At 42.6% G+C, this 22,014-nt stretch overlaps 1 protein-coding gene across 1 annotated transcript in view; it reads left to right on the plus strand.

Moving 5' to 3' along the window:
- The window catches only part of SUCLA2 (succinate-CoA ligase ADP-forming subunit beta), a 49,657-nt gene that overhangs the window by 13,196 nt on the left and 14,447 nt on the right, over positions 1-22,014 (plus strand). The window contains exons 3-6 of the mRNA XM_038409465.2: positions 6,301-6,400; positions 6,624-6,786; positions 11,605-11,733; positions 12,219-12,357. Coding sequence (XP_038265393.1) covers positions 6,301-6,400; positions 6,624-6,786; positions 11,605-11,733; positions 12,219-12,357 — 531 coding nt within the window. The remainder of the gene's footprint in view (positions 1-6,300; positions 6,401-6,623; positions 6,787-11,604; positions 11,734-12,218; positions 12,358-22,014) is intronic.

Consider the following 22,014-nt stretch of genomic DNA (forward strand, 5'->3'; position numbering starts at 1 on the left):
TAACTGCACTGTCTACAGTTTTCTTTTAACTAATGAAAAATACTCATATTCCTCACTACTTATTCACTGCTCATTTGTTGGAAATTTATTGAGTCCAAGGCTGACAGCTTTTAGAGTCTAATCCTACTCAAGGGAATAAAACCCAACAACTGTAACAAAAATCCAAAACCTGCTTTAGTAAAGAATTCCTCTTTCTCTTTAGCCAACATTTCAGAAGGGCAAATACTGCTGGCGCTCTCCACCGCTGCCCCAACATTGTTGCTTATGTTTGAACAGTTCACTTTCTGGTTATACCTGTAAAGTGGAACATACAAACTTCTCTGTCCGTTTCTTGTTCTGCAAACATGTCCCTTCCAACTTCTTAAGAGAGGACAAAAAGTTTGAGTGTTTCTAGTTGGAGCTGCTCCCTGTACTTTCTCTGGCTGGCACCAGGCTCTGCTGAGGTAGGATATTGACTTTTGTTCTAGTAGGTTGGAAAAAGAGGGGTTAAAGTAGAATTGTAGGTATCCAGGATTTGTCTGGTTGTATGCAGAAAATCTTTGAGTAAACTTAGTGGCTTAGAGAAAATTAGGCTAACAAATATTGGTGTCAATCAAAAACAATGCCTGAAACCATCTATAGCAGGGGTGGCAAAACTGGCTCATGTGGCTTTACCATTAAAGTGCAGCTCGCAGAGCCCCCCCCACTTTCCCCTCCATTCTTCACCTACCAGACTGCTGGGGGGAGCTCAGGACCTCTGCCTTGCAGCAGGGTGGTGGGACAGGGGTTTCTGCCCCGCGGAGAGGGAGGTATCTCGGGGCTTCAGCCCCACCTGGCGCACCTGCTGGGGCTTGGGGCTTCAGCAGGATCCAGGCTGAAGCCCCGAGCCCCGGCAGGTGCTACTTGGCTCTTGAACTTCTGAAGATTGTCGTATGTGGCTTGTGGGGTCAGTAAGCTTGGTCATCTCTGATTTATAGAGGCACCTATTGCTTTGTAGATTTAGCCCAGGACCGGGAGTCCAGAAAACTGATTCTCTTCCCAACATTGCCACTGCGTTGCCCTCTGTTTGTCAAATTATCCCCTCTTCTGGTTATTGAGTAGCTGAAGAGCTTTGATGTATAGCAGTATTTCTCTACTGTTATCAAAATAGCAAATATACATCTTTCTGAAAATCTTCATAATGAAATGAGTATAACTTCTGATCTTCAAAAAGCCATCCAAGTGGATTTTATCTGTCATGGAAGGATGTCTTTCAGGTTTTTTTTTTTTTTTTTTGGTCCTGCCTTTGTACCTGTTTCTACTTTTCTTTTATCCATGTTACATATGAACTTTTTGGGTCAGTTCTCCATTAATGTATTCTTTGTAATAGATTGTTTGCATATTGTAGCATTTGAGTAGTAGGTCCAGAGGCAGATTAAGAGTTTGTGGGGACGTGGGCCAGAGCAAGTGAGGGGGCTCCTCCTCCCCCTTCTGCCTGCAGTCCCCCCGGCAGGAGTGCCAGGTGGGCAGGGTGGGGCAAGCTCCTGACCCTGCTCCCTGGCACAAGCGCCAGGCGGGGTGCCCATTTTTCTGTGGGGCCCCCTGGACATGGACCTCATTGGCCCAGTAGCTAATCGGTTACTGGTTAGGTCTGTTTTGTTTGCAGATCAGTGTGTGTGTAGCAATATCATTGGCCAATGAACACTAATATTGTTTATATCTGGTGGTTGGTTACCTTATGCTTGATGCTAAACATAAGGCTTGTACAACTGCATGAAGACAGAATAGTCTCATGGAAGGGTAACATGAATAATAAGAGTCCCAAGTATTTCTTGCATGACTTCTATGAAAATATTAGTCTAATCCACTGGTTAGAATCATAGAATCATAGAATATCAGGGTTGGAAGGGACCCCAGAAGGTCATCTAGTCCAACCCCCTGCTCAAAGCAGGACCAAGTCCCAGTTAAATCATCCCAGCCAGGGCTTTGTCAAGCCTGACCTTAACCTCTAAGGAAGGAGATTCTACCACCTCCCTAGGTAACGCATTCCAGTGTTTCACCACCCTCTTAGTGAAAAAGTTTTTCCTAATATCCAATCTAAACCTCCCCCATTGCAACTTGAGACCATTACTCCTCGTTCTGTCATCTGCTACCATTGAGAACAGTCTAGAGCCATCCTCTTTGAAACCCCCTTTCAGGTAATTGAAAGCAGCTATCAAATCCCCCCTCATTCTTCTCTTCTGCAGACTAAACAATCCCAGCTCCCTCAGCCTCTCCTCATAAGTCATGTGCTCTAGACCCCTAATCATTTTCGTTGCCCTTCGTTGTACTCTTTCCAATTTATCCACATCCTTCCTGTAGTGTGGGGCCCAAAACTGGACACAGTACTCCAGATGAGGCCTCACCAGTGTCGAATAGAGGGGAACGATCACGTCCCTCGATCTGCTCGCTATGCCCCTACTTATACATCCCAAAATGCCATTGGCCTTCTTGGCAACAAGGGCACACTGCTGACTCATATCCAGCTTCTCGTCCACTGTCACCCCTAGGTCCTTTTCCGCAGAACTGCTGCCGAGCCATTCGGTCCCTAGTCTGTAGCGGTGCATTGGATTCTTCCATCCTAAGTGCAGGACCCTGCACTTATCCTTATTGAACCTCATTAGATTTCTTTTGGCCCAATCTTCCAATTTGTCTAGGTCCTTCTGTATCCTATCCCTCCCCTCCAGCGTATCTACCACTCCTCCCAGTTTAGTATCATCCGCAAATTTGCTGAGAGTGCAATCCACACCATCCTCCAGATCATTTATGAAGATATTGAACAAAACGGGCCCCAGGACCGACCCCTGGGGCACTCCACTTGACACCGGCTGCCAACTAGACATGGAGCCATTGATCACTACCCGTTGAGCCCGACAATCTAGCCAGCTTTCTACCCACCTTATAGTGCATTCATCCAGCCCATACTTCCTTAACTTGCTGACAAGAATGCTGTGGGAGACCGTGTCAAAAGCTTTGCTAAAGTCAAGAAACAATACATCCACTGCTTTCCCTTCATCCACAGAACCAGTAATCTCATCATAAAAGGCGATTAGATTAGTCAGGCATGACCTTCCCTTGGTGAATCCATGCTGACTGTTCCTGATCACTTTCCTCTCCTCTAAGTGCTTCAGGATTGATTCTTTGAGGACCTGCTCCATGATTTTTCCAGGGACTGAGGTGAGGCTGACCGGCCTGTAGTTCCCAGGATCCTCCTTCTTCCCTTTTTTAAAGATGGGCACTACATTAGCCTTTTTCCAGTCATCCGGGACTTCCCCCGTTCGCCACGAGTTTTCAAAGATAATGGCCAAGGGCTCTGCAATCACAGCCGCCAATTCCCTCAGCACTCTCGGATGCAATTCGTCCGGCCCCATGGACTTGTGCACGTCCAGCTTTTCTAAATAGTCCCTAACCACCTCTATCTCTACAGAGGGCTGGCCATCTCTTCCCCATTTTGTGTTGCCCAGCACAGCAGTCTGGGAGCTGACCTTGTTAGTGAAAACAGAGGCAAAAAAAGCATTGAGTACATTAGCTTTTTCCACATCCTCTGTCACTAGCTTGCCTCCCTCATTCAGTAAGGGGCCCACACTTTCCTTGGCTTTCTTCTTGTTGCCAAGATATACTTGGCACTTTCCTTGGCTTTCTTCTTGTTGCTTGGTTCTTAAACTGTGGGTCAGGACCCAAAGTGGGTTGTGACCCCGTTTTAATGGGATCGCCAGGGCTGGCATTAGACTTGTTGGGGCCTGGGGCTGAAGCCTGAGCCCTACTACCCGGGGCCTGGGGCTGAAGCCTGAGCCCCACGGTGGGGCTCAGGCTTCAGCCCTGGGTGGCGAGGCTCGGGTTACAGGCCCCCCACCTGAGGCTGAAGCCCTTGGGCTTTGGCTCCCCCGCCTGGGGTGGTAGGGCTCAGACAAGCTCAGTCTTTGGTCCCCCTCCTGAGGTCTTGTAGTAATTTTTGTTGTCAGAAGGGGGTCACGGTGCAATAAGTTTGAGAACCCCTGGTCTAATTTGCATGACATCCAGTATTCAGTAGATATATAAAATGGAATAGGATTGTGAAGATAATTATCTTGGATGTAAAGGTCATAGTAAGTCTACATGTGCTCGCATCTTAACTCGCAAACTCTTCAAATATTTTATACCAAAGAGATTGATAGTGACAGAAAATTTAAAGAGCTGCTTAGTGTTTTTTTTTTTTTGTTTTTTTAAAGTGCTGGATTGGCTACTAATACTTTTCACTCCATAGTTACCTCAGATTATAACTAGAGTATTGCCCCTAACTTGAGTCCTGTCCACATACCGTGCACAAACTCAACTTGATTATGACTTTTAACTTGAGTTGGCTGGCCTGTTGGATATAGGCTAAAGCTCAGATTAGCACAACTCAACAGCTGCCATGGCCAATTTGTTGTATGATAGCAGGATAGTTCAATTTGAGTGCTACTAGTCTTCCACTGCCTTTCCAAAATTTCCCCCATCACCACCTGGTGTGCCCAGAAAGCATAGACAAGTTCTCCCACAATTCACTGGGGAAAGAATTCATAGATGAGCTTAGTTTATGGCAGCACAAAGAACCCTGGGACATGTCCCCAGAAGGCCAGATTTATATTGCAAAGTTCTGTTGGCTTAGCTGTGTTGGTGAGGGGTGTGTGTGTGTTGGGGGGGACGAGACGGGATGGGACGGACCACAACCCTAGCTGACATAGCTAAGCCAGCAAAAGCCCCAGTGGAGACACTCTTCTATTAGCATAGCTTATGTCATTTGGGAGATGGTGTTACTATGCCAGCAGAAAAACTTGTTCTGTCTTTATACGTTGCATCTATACTGGGGATGTCTGCCAGTGTAACTATACCAGCAAAGCATTTATAGTGTAGATAAAGTCTTTTATGTCATCTCTGGGGGGAGGGTGGAAACTGCTTAAAGAATTTGCCCAAAGGTTATGGCTCAGTCTACACTAGGAATGCTATACTTTGTATACTATACCAGAAAAATGCTCCAAGTATGAATGCAACTTATACTGGCAAACCTGTACTTGTATAGCTTTTTTAGTGTCCACCCTCTGAACAAAACAAGCTAGAATCGTAAAAGTACGGTTCTGCCAGTACAGTTTTGCCAGTGTAATTGCATCTATACCAATGGTTTCTTCTGGCAGAAGCATGTCAGTCAGGGGTCACCTCTCTTTGCACCCCTGACTGCTGTATCATGGCCTACAGAAGTCTAATGTAGACATAAAATTGATTTAGGCTGAATTAAGAAGCTTGACAGCCTAAAAGTTATACTACTCATTCTCATGTTCTTCCCACAAAAACTGATAGATTAATTTAGGCCCTGACTTCTGCCAAGGATTCCAGCACATGCTTAAGTGGTCTGCTGGATTGGGGCCTTAGTTGATTGCATGAGCGCTACTCATTTGGAAGCTAACTTGAGAAAGTATATCAGTTGTATACTAATGGGCAAGATAGTGCATAGGGTGGATGCATGCTGCTATTCATTCTTTCACACAGAAGAAAATACTGGCTAATGATGGCTTGAAAAGTTGTGTTGACGTTTAATGATGTAAATAGTACTGAGATCTGAGAGAATGTTAATCAGTTAGATTATGTCTACGAATGATTGAATAATGACTAATTAAACCAAAAGTCAGGTCATACATTTTATAAATACAGACTTAGAATGGCACCTTAGAGACTAACAAATTTATTAGAGCATAAGCTTTCGTGAGCTACAGCTCACTTCATCGGATGCATTTGGTGGAAAAAGCAGAGGAGAGATTTACGCGCGCGCACACACACACACACACACACACACACAGAACATGAAACAATGTTCATGTTCATGTTGTTTCATGTTCTGTGTGTGTGTGTGTGTGTGTGTGTGTGTGTGCGCGCGCGCGTAAATCTCTCCTCTGCTTTTTCCACCAAATGCATCCGATGAAGTGAGCTGTAGCTCATGAAAGCTTATGCTCTAATAAATTTCTCTAAGGTGCCACAAGTACTCCTTTTCTTTTTGCGAATACAGACTAACATGGCTGCTACTCTGAGACTTAGAATGCTGGATTTTGGAATCTTTTTTGAGCTGGAGCGCTCATAGATTTGTTTGTACGTCAGCCTGATTTATTTTTTTTTTGTCAAGAGAACATTGAATAATGTAAGTGAGAGTTCTGCCATCTTAGTCTTAATAATCTGTGCTCTATCTTGTGGGAGGGAAATAAACTGAAAATAGCCTTGGGTATGCTACTAACTAATTTAGGAGTCATAATTGACACATTCTGGCTTTTTTTTTTTTTTTTTTTTTTTCATTTCTAGGTTCAAAGGACCTTGTGGTAAAAGCTCAGGTTTTAGCTGGTGGTAGAGGAAAAGGAACCTTTGAAGGTGGCCTCAAAGGCGGAGTGAAAATAGTTTTTTCGTAAGTGGTATTTTTTAAATTATCAGGTAAATTGAAAATATCTTCAATCCATTTATATGGCTTGGAATTTTGATTTGATTTAAAATGCCTTGTAAACTATGAAGACGTAACTAGGTAAGAACATATTTTTACTGTAGACTAATATACAGAACTTAAATTAATTCCTTCTACTCTCTTTACTCAAGCATTTCTCTTGTCACATTCTGAGCTTCTCTTGTTCTAGTCCAGAAGAAGCAAAAGAGATTTCCTCCAAAATGATTGGAAAGAAGTTGTTTACCAAGCAGACAGGAGAAAAGGGCAGGATATGCAATCAAGTATTTATCTGTGAGCGCAGATATCCCAGGAGAGAATACTATTTTGCAATAACTATGGAAAGGTCATTTCAAGTGAGTATAGAAATAGTGCTCTTAAAATGAATTTGGTATATTGGGAATTGAAAAAATATTACTGCTGTTCTTCACTTGGGTCACATTTGAATTTGAAACTGATTTATTGAGTTGTACGTTAACATAACTTTCTGTTTGGTAGCATGACCTTGGATTGCATGCTTTTTAAACACTTCAAATACCAAAGCAATTTGCTGTGGCACAATGCAATTAAATGAATGCTACATAAGTGGATATCTGTAGTACTGACATTTCTGAACTGCAGAGTTGATAATTGCAGTGGATAGAGAAATGTTTAATTTCTGTCTCCTTGACCACACTTAATTTTAAGTGGTTGGGGATTAATTTTAAACATGCAGCCACAGCTATCTAAAGAGCTGCAGAGCAAGAAGATGACCAAGATTTTAAAAAATGGGTGTCCAAAATCAAGTTTCTGTGTCTGTTTAGACATGCAAGTGACCTGACTTGTAAACCGCTGATAACTGGAGGAATTATATTAGCATATCCTCCTCCTCCTAGAGAAGTTACATATATACAATCCAAAAATAGTATATAAACCAGTGGTCTCCAACCTTCTTACGCACAAGATCACCTTTTGAATTTAAGATCAACCCAGGATCTACCCTGCCCCTTCCCTGAGCCTCTGACCCGCTCACTCCATTCCTCCCTCCCTCCCTCCATCCATGTAAGGGTCCCCCCCCGCACTCTAAATTCTGGGGTACAGATCTGGGGACCTGCATGAAAGACCCCCTAAGCCAGGGGTGACCTGACCAACTTGTGGCTCTGGAGCCGCATGCAGATCTTCAGAGGTTAATATGCATCTCCTTGCATAGACACAGACTCCAGGACTGGAGCTACAGATGCCAACTTTCCAAAGCTCACTGTTCAACCCCTTCTGCTTCTGCCACAGGCACTCCCCCACTTCACCCCTTCCTGCCCCATTCCCTGAGCCTGCTGTGCCCTCTCTCTTCTCCTCACCTCTAGAGCCTCCTGCGTGAGGCACAGGGAGGGAGGAGAGGCACTGATGGGCAGGCGAGGTGGGGGAGCTGATGGGGGCTGCTGACATAATATTGTGGCTCTTTGGCAGTGTACATTGGCAAATTCTGGTTCCTTTGTAGGCACAGGTTGGCCACCCCTGCCCTAAGTTTATATTCTACCAGCGTAGGTTAAAAACTTCCCCAAGGCACAAATTCCTTTCCTTGTCCTTAGATGGTATTGCTGCCACCACCAAGTGATTTACACAATTTTCAGGGAAGGATCACTTGGAATCCCTATCCCCCCAAGCCCCTTCATCCCCTTTCCTGGGGAGGCTTGAGAATAATATACCAACCAATTGGTTAGCACTCTGAGCACAGACCAGATCCCTTTGCCTTCAGGACACTGAAAATCAATCAGGTTCTTAAAAGAAGAACTTTATTTATAAAGAAAAAGTAAAAGAATCACACCTGCAGAATCAGGATGGAAAGTAACTTTACAGGGTAAATAAAAAGATTTAAAACACAGAGGATTCCCCTCTGGCTCAGCTTCACGGTTACAAAAACAGGCATAAAACTACCTCTGTAGCATAGGAAAGTTTACAAGCTAAAACAAAGTAACCTAAAGCATTTCCTTGCCTACTTATAATTTCTGTGGTTTTAGATCTATTATTCCAAGTATGTTTTCGGGAGGAGATGTACCTGCTTGGCTTCTCTCTCCGTCTGGAGAGTGAACAACAAAGAGAGAAAGCACAAACAAAACCTTCCCCGCCCCCAGATTTAAAAGTATCTTCTTTCCTCATTGGTCCTTCTGGTCAGGTGCCAACTAGGTTATTTGACCTACTTATCCTCTTACAGGTAAGGTGATTTAGTACAGCTGCCAAGGATGGATTTTATGCTACCCGTCTCTCTATATTTATGACAGGGGCTAGGCAGGCTCGCTGCCTGCCCTGGCCCCATGCTGCTCCCTGAAGTGGCTGGCATGTCCCTGCAGCGGGCAGGTGGCTCCGCAAGCTGCCACTGCCCCCGCCCCCCACTGCCAACTCTAAAGCTCCTATTGGCTGGGAACTGCAGCCCCCCATCCCCGGGCCCGCAAGCGCCGCACCTACAGCTCCCATTGGCTGCAGTTCCTGGCCAGCGGGAGCTGTGGGGACGGGGCAGTGGCTGCAGAGACATGATCGTGATCAACTGGCAGAGGCTTCAGGATTGATCAGTCGATCATGATCTACCCGTTGGTGACCACTGATGTAAACGTTTGCATTTTTAATACAACAGACACCCGCAATCCCACAAGCTTAGTTCAGTAAGTTTTTTGTTTGTCCAGGTTATTGCATGTTTGTCACACCTTCCTCCCTATTCTTTACTATACAGTCACTGTTTAGGCTCTTCCTATTTAATTTCTGAACACTTGGAAGCATTCCTTGAAGTAATCTGTGTGACTCTGGTTCTGTAGATGCCCAATTCTTAATTTTATAGAGGAAATGTGTGCAGCAGATTTTGAGTTAGTTGATTTGTCTATTAAGTAGCTCACATTTTGTGAAATAAATCTTGCAAGTTATCTGATATATGAATGAAATTAATGAATCATCATGGCTTCACTCCAGGAAAGAAGATAGCTTCTGGTCTCTAGAGGACTGAATCAAATTTAGAAGCAGTAGAGATATGAGATGAGCATTAAACTTAAAATTACAGTAGCCCAATGAGGGTGACATGTAATTCTACGGTGGTGATCCATTGCAGCGTTTACTCTAGTGTCTAGCAAAGCTCCTTATTTTTTTATCTTAAGGATACTGATGCTCCTGGAGACATCGGGGGGTGGGTGTGTGTGTGTGTGTGTGTGTGTGTGTGTGTGGAGTTTCAGCTGAGTCCTGCACAAACTGTGGAACTGTCCAATTGGTGAGTGTGCACCAGAACTATCTTCTCCCCAGGTTACGCCTTTCTGCTAGGCTTATTTCTGTTGGGAGAACAAAGTACAACTACATCATTAAAGCTCAGAGCTGGAGCAGATGGCCTCTGCCAGTTTCCTTGGTTTGTGTAATAATGCTAGAAAGCCTGCAGAGAGGATGGTTCAGTAAATTCCGTAGATCACTCTCACTTACAATGTTATAAGAACTTTTTTGAAAACAATTCTGCTCTCTGATTTAGAATTTGTATGCAAATCAGGCACAGTGGGTGAACTGGTAAATGTCTAACTTGTATTCCATCTACTCCTTTTCCCCCTGCTCTTCCTCTTTGGTTCAGGGGCCTCTTCCTTTTCATAGGAAACTGTCCAATATTTCAATCTTAATTAATTGAGTGAGTAATTAGCCTCTCACAGTTTATATGGCAACTTCCACCTTCTGTGTCTGACTGACTATATGTTCCATTCTATGCATCCAGTGAAGTGGGCTGTAGCCCACAAAAGCTTATGCTCTAATAAATTTGTTAGTCTCTAATGTGCCACAGGTACTCCTGTTCTTTTTATGTTGACAGGGTTGCATTGCTAATTAGTTTATTGCTTATAAATTTGGGGACTCTTGTTTTTTGTACAAGAATTCTCCTGATCTCAGCACCTAATTAACACCATACATGTTTTCCTAGACTTGTAAGAATGTAAACGCGCCCCCCCCCCCCCCCCCCAAATATGAGGATTCTGTGGTGTATATCATGCATTCTGATAGTGTCAAACTTTGCTTCAAAAAATAAAACCCTTCCGGGCAGAAGCAGCTGAAGGAGTGAAATGTACTTGTCATGTCTTAAGTAGAACTAATACTAACTTTTAGGCTCTAACGATACTGAGTTGTAATTATGCCTGAAAGTTTTCAAAATCATGCTCTCCTTGCAGCTGCATTCAGTATTAGTTGTCAAAATATTAAGAAATGGTTCTAAACCTTTCTTTTGGAAGAAGGGCATCCAATATGAATTTTTTTATTTAAAAAAAAAAAAAGTCTGTCCACTACAGCAACAACCATGCTTTCTGCAACGGTAATTGCAATTCTGAAGTAGGGTTTTTTAAACCCTACATATGTGCTCATTGGAAGTACTGACTTAATAGTCTAGCAAGTGGAAGTCTCTCATTATGCATGCAACAAGTACTACATGTGTAGTGACAGTGAATGATGGTTGATTTATATGACCAAACATGCCTCAACTCTGAACTTGATGGACCATTTCCAGGGTCCTAGGATTGTTCAGTCTCCATGTCCATTGAGTTTTTGGTGTCTCTGTTGGGATTAATTGTGAAAGTGACTTTTTGGACACATTTTATGCACTGTGAAATGGTATTGACACCACTAAACTCATGTCACTGAACAGTGAAACACTGTGTGACAAGTTTTCAGATGTGGTTATAGTTATCAAGGCTTAGGAACCACTGTGAATAGGAATAAAGTGCAACAACTATTGCAAATGGCTGTGCAGACCTAGATTTATCTTCACACTACAGCCTCTGGTAAACTATGAAGAAAATGAAGGTTGTTCTCTGTTCATTGACAGCGTAACCCAAAGAAGGGATACACAGGGTGTGATGTACCATTGCATAACTGCCTTTTTCTGTCCTAACTTTAAGCCGGTATGGCATGTTCGTCCCAAAGTATAAATAGTGGTATTAACATATGAAAAGCTTCCTTTTGATATTAGGGTTTAGAGTTGGAAAATTTCTTTGGTCATCGTATATCATAAAAGTCTTGTATAAGTATCTTGAATGAAAAGATAGCAATGGTAAGAGAATAAAAGACAAATTTAGTGGATTGCTAAAAGCCAAGAATCTAATACTGAGCACAAGAGGCTCTTTGAAATATTTGTGGAAAGAATTAAGATAGTGATTGATACAAAAGTCTTACATTTACATTTTCTCTTTCTTTAGGGTCCTGTACTTATAGGCAGTTCTCATGGTGGTGTTAACATTGAAGATGTTGCTGCAGAGAGTCCTGATGCAATAATTAAGGAACCCATTGATATTGTGGAAGGCATCAAAAAGGAACAAGCTGTCAGGGTACTAGAGAGTACATTTCCACACAATCATAGTTAGAGGGAGTTTTGCTTTTGTAAATATACTTAATACATTTTATACAGTCTTTTGGCTGATTAAAGAAAACTGACCCTTCCAAACAATTATTACTAGATTTTTTTAATGTACTGTTTAGTTTATAATAAAGAATGTAAATCTAGCTCCAGATGTGGGTACTTAAATTAGGCTGGTGTATAGGCTGGGAGCCTTAATTTCACTGTCCCTTGTAGGATTAATGCAATTGACTGTTTTTAAAAAACAAAAGCCAGGAGCCATTCTCTGCAGGGTAAGTGAAGTTCTGTAGCTACAGGCTAGACTTGTATAGTTGTATTATAATAATATATATACAGGGTTTTTTTTAATATCATATACATAATTTAAAGTTGTGAGGTTCCTAAGTTTTACCATAATTCAAGATTTTAATGCCTAATGTTATAAACTGATTATCAGAATACTTTTTTTACTTTCAGTTGGCCCAGAAAATGGGATTTCCCCCTAACCTGCTGGATGAAGCAGCAGATAATATGATCAAAATATATAATCTCTTTATGAAATACGATGCCACCATGGTAGAAATAAACCCTATGGTAGAAGATGCATCAGGAGTTGGTAAAGTACCTTCTTTATAGAATTTTTTTAGATGGGCAGTTTGAATCTGTACAGAGCATGTTGTCTGATATAGGGGTTCTGCTAAAGTTTCTCCAACTATATACAGTAAGAGGATTTAGGACTAACATGGTACTTTGAAAAATGTAGTAAAAACTGATGGTGGCACCTAAATATCTGCAAGCATATTCAGCAGAGCTGTGGAGGGATTAAAAAGATTAATCGTGCGATTAAACGATAATAGAATACTATTTATTTAAATGTTTTGGGATGTTTGAAAATGTAGAAAATATATTGATTTAAGTTACAACAGAATACAAAGTGTACAGTGCTCACTTTATATTATTATTTTGATAACAAGTATTTGCACTGTAAAAAAACAAAAGAAATAGTATTTTTCAAATCACCTGATAAAAGTATTGTAGTGCATTCTCTTAATCATGAAAGTTGAACTTACAAAGGTTTTTTTACAAAATTCTACATAACTGCATTCAAAACCAAAACAATGTAAAATTTTAGAGACTGCAAGTCCACACAGTCCTACTTCTTGTTCAGCCAGTTGCTCAGACAAACAAATGTGTTCATGTTTGCAGGACATAATGCTGCCTGCTTCTTGTTTACAGTGTCACCTGAAAGTGAGAACAGGCATTCGCATTGCACTGTTGTAGCTGGTGTTGCAAGATATTTACGTGCCAGATGCGATAAAGAGTCATATGTCCCTTCATGTTTCAGCCACCATTCCAGGGGACATGGTCCATGCTGATGATAGGTTCTGCTCGATGATAATCCAAAGCAGTGCAGATCACCACGTGTTCATTTTCATTATCTGAGTCAGATGCCACCAGCAGAAGGTTGATTTTCTTTTCTGTGGTTCGGGTTCTGTAGTTTCCGCATTGGAGTGTTGCTCTTTTAAGACTTCTGAAAGTGCATCACACCCCATCCCTCTCCAGATTTTGAAAGGCACATCGGATTCTTAAACCTTGGGTTGAGTGCTGTAGCTATCTTAAGAAATCTCACATTGGTACCTTCTTTGTGTTTTGTCAAATCTGCAGTGAAAGTGTTCTTAAAATGAACAACGTGCTGGGTCATCATCTGAAACTGCTATGACATGAAATATATGGCAGAATTCAGGAAAAACAGAGCAGGGGACATACAATTCTCCCCCAAGGAGTTGAGTTACAAATTTAATTATGCATTATTTTTTTTAACGAGTGTCATCAGCATGGAAGCATGTCCTCTGGAATGGTGGCCGAAACATGAAATGGGTACATGAATGTTTAGCATATCTGCCACGTAAATAACCTTGCAATGCCGACTACAAATGTGCCATGCAAATGCCTGTTCTTACTTTCTGGTGACATTGTAAAGAAGGAGGCAACATTATCTCCTGTAAATGTAAAAAAAAATTTTGTCTGAGCAATTGGCTGAACAAAGAAGTAGCACTGAATGGACTTAGAGGTGCTAAAGTCTTCCATTGTTTTGTTTTTGAGTGCAGTTATGTAACAAAAAAAAATTATATTTGTAAGTTGCACTTTCATGACAAAGATTGCACTACAGTACTTTTATGAGGTGAATTGAAAAATACTGTTATCATTTTTACAGTGCAAATATTTATAATAATATATGTTTTGATTTCAATTACAATACAGAATATAATATATGTGAAATGTAGAGAAACATCCAAAATATTTAATAAATTTCAATTGGTATTCTATTTTTTAACAATGTGATTAAAACTGTGATTAATCAACAGCCCTAATATTCAACACTGGATCTGGGAGCCCACTACCTGGAGTGAATTTTATGCAAATTACTGGGGGCTGGCTTCAAATTTCTCGAATGCATGTTTATGATGAAAGAAAATTCCAAAAAGGACTGTAATATTCATGCTAATGCCCTATATATTTAAATGTTCAAATCAGTTTTTGAATAGTAGTTAAGGTGGGACTTAAACTACTTTATGTGAAATATTTGTGCTATAAACATATATTCTCAGAGCATACAAAACTAGTGGACCATTCTGCTACTACTGAATGCATCCTAATGCTGCATGCATGGTAATCCATAAAGGCCGCTAAGTCTTAAAATTCAGATGAGATTGACACTGGTGATATAACAAGCTTTGGTAGTATAGTCCTATAAGAATCAGAGGAACAAGAATGAAGTTGCATTCAATTGTGTACAATAATAGCTTTTCCTCTTGGAAAGAATCCAAGCTTCGGTAATTCCTTAACTACAAATTTATCTTATTCCCTTTGGCTTTGATGTTTAACTCTTTAGACCAAGATTTTAAGAAGTGACTGCACTTATGTGTGCCCAACTTGAAGTACTTTGAAAGTGCAATTTTTGGACATTAGGCCCTTTTTGAAAATTGGACCATCTAAGATTTTTTTTCAAAAAACTGAGCAACCCAAAATACTAATGATTTCTGACTCTTCATCCTAGACACTGAAGGAAGTGTAATGTCTTAACTCCACTTCCTTGCCAAACGTACCGTAAGTGCTTGACGGACATTATGCTCTTTAGAGTTAGCTGCCAACTTCTTATGTTGCCAGCAGTAGATAATCTCTCGATGTCCAAACACAGATAACTAAATCCAAAAGATTGTTTTTCTGACAGGTTTCAGAGTAGCAGCCATGTTAGTCTGTATTCACAAAAAGAAAAGGAGTACTTGTGGCACCTATTTGTTAGTCTCTAAGGTACCACAAGTACTCCTTTTCTTTTCTGAGTTCGGCTTGTTCCTTAATTTAGAAATCCTACTCTGAAGAGACTACAGATATGGGTGTAGTTTGGAGGAACAGGGTTCCCCTCCCAAACTGCAACCCTCGGGTAGGTGCATAATTTGTCCCCCGCCCAATGAGCAGCTCCATTGACCTGACAGGAGCTGCCCTCCCCCCCCAAATATAGAAGTCAAACTATGCCTATGACTACAGGATACCCAAGAAATGCAGTTTTTAATCAGATGTGGATTAATTTAAACTCTCCTCTCTGAAATAAAACTGTATCTCAAAAGTCAGTACATAAAAGTATTGCTTCTTTAGAGGATATTTCTTTTCTTCAGTTTTGAGTTTGTAGCGATTAAGAATAGCTGCCTTAAAGGCAACTGATGGTCTTAGCATTTTGGACTTGTTCAGACAGCCTGAATTCAGATACAACAAAGGTTAAATTATAGCTATACTTCCTTCAGTTATAATGAAAACAGTCTTAATTTGGAAATGTAGTTTAAATAACAACCAATTATAGTCCTTTCAGTAGAGTTCTACAGTTAGATTGGGTACTTGCCCCTTCTCTTCTATTTCTCATTTGTCTTAACTTTTCCCAGTATCTGTGATGGTGGGGTGAAAGTACAGCTACACACTAGAAGTGTCTTTCAGACACTACAGGTTTGTTTTGTTGTTAGTAAGGTCTTTTGAAATCTGCTGGAATGTTGTAGGTATCGGCACATGTCTACTGTTCCTCCTTTAAACATTTTCAGCATTAGGGTACGTCTACAGTATGAAATTATTTCAAATTTATTCTATTTGAGTTTTCGGAAGCGATTTTATACATTCGGTCTTTTGTGTCCCCACTAAAGCGCGTGAATTTGGTGGAGTGCGTCCATAGCACCAAGGCTAGCATCGAATGTCAGAGCGGTGCACTGTGGGTAGCTATCCCACAGTTCCTGGTGCCCATTGGAATTCTGAGTTAAGCTCCCAGTGCATGATGGGGCAAAAACCTTCTCGCGGGTGTTTCTGGGTGTGTGTTCTCAGTCGCTCCTCCCTTCGTGGAAGCAGACAATCGTTTCGCACCTTTTTGGCGTGCAGACGCCATACTGCTTTCAGCAGACGGCGCATCGCTGCTCTCCTGCTACTATGAATCCACCTCGCATTTCCTCTCATCTTCCTGTGTAATCTCTAGTATCTACTCTCTTTCTCATTGAACACTTCCGCTACCAACTCTGTTCTCCCGCTCTTGCTGCACTATTGAGCTTCTCCATGTTGTCCCGTGTCCGTGAAAGCTACAGAAGACCCACCATCCTGCCTTTTTTCAGCTATCGTGAACCGAACAGCACCTCTTCCACTGCCACTCTGCTCTCCTATGTTTTGCGCCCTTTTTCCAGGATTACCTGTGCAGGTGCTATAGCCATGGAGCCCGCTCAGATCTCCACTGCAGTTTTGACCATTGTAAATACCTCGTGCATTATCCAGCAGCATGTGTAGTACCTACAAAACCGGGCGAGGAAGCGACAACAGCGTGATTACTATACTGATGAGGACATGGACACAGACGTTCCTAGAAGCACAGCATGTGGTGATTGGGAGATCATAGTGGTGGTGGCAAGGTTCATGCCGTAGAATGCCGATTCTGGGCCTGGGAAACAAGCACAGCCTGGTGGGACCGGATGGTGTTGCAGGTATGGGATGATTCCCAGTGGCTGCAAAACTTTCATACGCATAGGGTGACTTTCATGGAACTTTGTGACTTGCTGTCCCCTGCCCTGAAGCGCAAAGACACCAAAATGAGAGCAGCCCTCACAGTTGAGAAGCGAGAGGCCATAGCCCTGTGGAAGCTTGCAACACCCGACAGCTACCGGTCAGTCGGGAATCAGTTTGGAGTGGGCAAATCTACTGTGGGGGCTGCTGTGCTGTGTCATGAATATAAAGGGAAGGGTAACCACCTTTCTGTATACAGAACTATAAAATCCCTCCTGGCCAGAGGCAAAACCCTTTCACCTGTAAAGGGTTAAGAAGCTAAGATAACCTCGCTGGCACCTGACCAAAATGACCAATGAGGAGACAAGATACTTTCAAAGCTGGGGGGAGGGGAGGGGGAGAAACAAAGGGTCTGTCTGTGTGATGCTTTTGCGGGGACCAGATCAGGAATGCTCTTCAGAACTCCTGTAAAAAGTTAGTAAGCAATCTAGCTAGAAATGCGTTAGATTTTCTTTTGTTTAATGGCTGGTAAAATAGCTGTGCTGAATGGAATGTATATTCTTGTTTTTGTGTCTTTTTGTAACTTAAGGTTTTGCCTAGAGGGATTCTTTGTGTTTCTGATTACCCTGTAAGGTATTTACCCTCCTGATTTTAGAGGTGATTCTTTTACCTTTTCTTTAATTAAAATTATTCTTGCTTTTCCATTGTTCTTAAGATCCAAGGGTTTGAGTCTGTGTTCACCTGTACAGATTGGTGAGGATTTTTATCAAGCCTTCTCCAGGAAAGAGGGTGTAGGGCTTGGGGGGATATTTTGGGGGGGGAAGATGTCTCCAAGTGGGCTCTTCTTTGTTCTTTGTTTAACACACTTGGTGGTGGCAGCATAGGGTCCAAGAACAAGGCAAAGTTTATACCTTGGAAGTTTTTAACCTAAACTGGTAAGAAAAAGCTTAGGGGATTTTCATGCAGGTCTTCGCATTTGTACCCTAGAGTTCAGAGTGGGGAAGAAACCTTGACATGCTGCAAGTAGCCAGCACAATCATTGACCAGCTGCTATCAAGGGTAGTGACTTTGGGAAATGTGCAGACCATTGTGGATGACTTTAATGCACTGGGGTTTCTTAACTGCGGTGGGGCGATAGACGGAATACGTATCCCTATCTTGGCCTTGGAACACCGGGTGCGGCCAGTACATAAACCGCAAGCGGTACTTTTCCATGGTGCTCCAAGCACTGGTGGATCACAAGGGACGTTTCACCAACATCAATGTGGGATGGCCGGGAAAGGTGCATGATGCTTGCATCTTCAGGAACTCTGGTCTGTTTAAACAGCTGCAGGAAGGGACTTACTTCTCAGACCAGAAAATTACTGTTGGGGATGTTGAAATGCCTATAGTTGTCCTTGGGGACCCAGCTTACCCCTTAATGCCGTGGCTCGTGAAGCCGTACACAGGCACCCTGGACAGCAGTAAGGAGCAGTTCAACTATAGGCTGAGCAAGTGCAGCATGGTGGTAGAATATGCTTTTGGACGTTTGAAAGCGCAATGGCGCAGTTTACTGACTTGGTTAGATCTCAGCACAAGCAATATTCCAATTGTAATTCCTGCTTGTTGTGTGCGCCACAATATCTGTGAGAATAAGGGGGAGACGTTTATGGTGGGGTGGGAGGTTGAGGCAACTCGCCTGACAGCCAGTTTTGCACAGCCAGACAACAGCAGGGTGCGCTGCACATCAGTCAAGCTTTGAAAGCCAGTTTCATGACTGGCCAGGGTACGGTGTGACAGTTGTTTGTTTCTCTTAATGTTACTCTTCCCCTATATATATATATATATATATATATATATATATATATATATATATATATATATATATATATATATATATATATATAAAGGAAATAAAGTCACAATTATTTAAAAACCGTTCTTCATTATTTCTTGCACAAAACATTGAGAGAAATCAGAAGCTAGACGGGGGTGGGGGTTGAGGAGGAGGAAAGGACAAGTCCAGAAACCAAATCAAAATTTCAGATATGCCAGCTTTCTACTGCTTGTGTAGTCCTCTGGGGTTGACTGCATATGGGTCCCCATAGCCTCCCCTCCCCGTGTTCTTGGGCGTCTGAGTGAGGAGGCTATGGAACTTGGGGAGGAGGGAGGGCGGTTATACAGGGGCTGCAGTGGCAGTCTGTGGTCTTGCTGCCTTTCCCGCATTAGATCCACCATACAGCGGAGCATGTCAGTTTGCTCCCCACATGAGTTTGACCATAGCATCCTGCCTGCTCTCATCGCATGCGTCCCTCCTCTCTTCATATTCATGTAACGCTTTGTGACTCCACAATTGTTTACCTCCACGCATTCAGCTGGACCCTATCAGTGCGGGAGGACTGCATGAGCTCAACGAACATGTTGTCCAGAGTTCGTTTTTCCTGCCTTCTAATCTGGACCAGCCTCTGGAAATGAGTAGATAGGGGCCGTGTTGAAACATTTGCACCTGTGGGAGGAGAAAAAGGGAGGGTAGTATTTTAAAAGATACATTTTAGAGAACAAAGGGGACATTCTTTCTCAATGAAACAGACAATTCATAGTACACAGCACGTTATTTCTGTACAAGGTCACATTTTGCCTCTTATACTGAAGTGCCTGCCACTTTGGTGTGAGTAAACCATCACATGTGGCCAGGCAACAGAATCAGCTTGCAGGCAGCCATGGTAAGCCCTAGGGGCATGTGGGGTTCTGCTTCTTCCATATTCATTTCAATGCTTTCAAACTGCTGGGCCCCCTTTCCCATAGCAAGCAATACCTGGTCGGTTTGCCATACAAAAGGATGACCTGCGGGCTCTCTGGGATGATCGCTTCACGCAGCACCCTCTCCCCACACCCACTGCGTGGCTCCGATAAGGCTCTGAGCAGGGATAAGCCCTTTAAACTAAATGCGAACAGCCAGGCACGGCTGGGTTTCCCCCCACCGCGTGGCTCCTATCAAGCTCTCACTCACCAAAAGTGCCTTCTCCAGGGTCATGGTCCGAGAGCATGCCTTGGGAGTGGGGGGAGACTATTGACTCCAGTGTTAAGAATCGTTCCTGGTTATGGAGGAAAACGAATTCTCCACTTGCCACCTGTGCATTGTCGTCGTCGTCGTCCTCCTCCTCCTTGCTACGCCCCCTTGCAGGTGTCCACGGACAGTGGTGGGATAGTGGTGGCGTCACCCCACATAATTGCATGCAGCTCATGGTAGAAATGGCATATATGGGGCTGTGACTCAAAGCGCCCGTTCGCCTCCCTGGCTTTTTGGTACGCTTGCCTGAGCACCTTGATTTTTGTACGACACTGTCCTGTGTCCCTGGAGTAGCCTCTTTCCGTCATGGCCCTGGAGACTTTAGCATACGTATTTGCGTTTCTTTTTTTGGAACATAGTTCTGCCATAACAGATTCGTCTCCCCAACGTGTGGTGAGATCCAGTACTTCCCGTTTGGACCATGCTGGAGCTTGTCTGCGAATCCGGGACTGCGTGGTCACCTGTGATGGTGGACTGTGCTGATGGTCGCCTGTGCTGATGGTGACCAAACAGGAAATTCAAAAGTTCCAGGAGCTTTTACTGCCTACCTGGCTAGGGCATTGGAGTTGAGAGTGTTGTCCAGAGCGGTCACAAGGGAGCATTCTGGGATAGCTCCCAGAGGCCAATAATGTCAAATTGCATCCACAGTACCTGTAACCGGAACTGCGATCTCTGTTTTATTGCTACTTCACTTGTCGAGGTGGAGTACAGAAATCGAATTTAAGAGCCCTTTAAATCGAAAAAACTGGTTGGTTGTGTGGACGAAATCAGTTTTATTTCAAAGTAACTCTGCTAATTCCGAAATGACCGCATACTGTAGACCAGGCCTAAGTCTTAGCTTGAGTCCTGCTGTTCAGATTTGCACATCTAGTTTTGTGCAGGCAGTTCAGTGCACTTTTTATACAAGAGTGTTAGAATAAAGACTATATTGTATGTCACTTTTTTTGGTTAAACTGTACTTGATATTCTGAACTTAGACCTAGCTTAGTTGGGTCTCCTTTGTGTCAGTTTCCTTAGTACGTGGTTAAGGATAAGATTGTCAGAGGTCACAGAAGTAATGGATTCTGTGACTTTCAGAGACCTCCATGACATTTTCTGCTTCCTCCCCTGCTGTGGGAGGGAGAGGAAAGGGTGCCTGGAGGTCCCAGCTGCTGCAGGAGGGAAGAAAGGGGGCCTGGAGCTCCCAGCTGCTTCGCGAGGTGGGGGGGCCCTACAAAAGGAGGACAGAGCTTCCAGCTGGACTCCTCACCCCCCCACAGACTGGGGTTTTGGATCTCTTCTCCCCCCACAGGGCCTGGGCTTTAGTCGTCCCCCCTCAGCCAGCACTCCACCCAATAATTCTGTGGGCTTCCAAGAATTTTTGTTTCTTGTCCTCAAGCTGTCTGTGACTTTTACTAAAAATAACTGACAAAATCTTAACCTTTTACATGGTATTTCATCGATGCAAGGAGTCTGCTGAGGCTTTTAATATCACCCTCCCCAATGTCCCTCCACTATCTGTGGGAGAAACTTTTCTGGTATTCTGCCAAGACTTTTTCTGCATTTCTTTTGACTTAGTTATATGCTCTCTTTATGAAGCACATAGGTTTAATTTAAAAGCAGAACCTAACTGCGTGGCTTTTTTAAAGATATACAAAGGTTATGGTGGAAGGATTTATTCTGGTGCACAGTTTCTTATTTAGGTGAGTTTGTGTTAACTGTTCTAGACATGTTGCTACTAGAAATGCAAAAAATATTGTGAAAATCACTCTTCAAGAGCTTGCTGAAGAGTTTGCTGAACCATTAATGTTGATTTACAGTAAGACTTGGGAAATTCCAGAAGACTGGAAGAAAACTAGTATTCTGCCAATATTTAAAAGGGTAAACAGGATGACCTGGGTAGTTAGACTGACAAGCCTATAACATTGATCCTGGCAAGATAATTGAGCAACTGATAGAGGACTTGATTAATCAAGCATTGAAGGAAAGTAACTGGTTGATTAGCAATCAATATAGGTTTATGGAAAATAGATCCTGTCAAATTAACTTAACGATTTTTTTAATGAGATAAATTTGATAAAGGTAGTAGTATTGATGTAATATACTTAACTCTTCTGTAAGGCATTTGATTTGATACCACAAGACATTTTGACTGAAAAACTAGAATGTTTCAAAATTAATATTGCACATCTAATAGTTTAAAAACTGACTAACTGATCG

This window comes from Dermochelys coriacea, chromosome 1, assembly GCF_009764565.3.
Source record: "Dermochelys coriacea isolate rDerCor1 chromosome 1, rDerCor1.pri.v4, whole genome shotgun sequence".
NCBI classification, from domain to species: Eukaryota; Metazoa; Chordata; order Testudines; family Dermochelyidae; genus Dermochelys; species Dermochelys coriacea.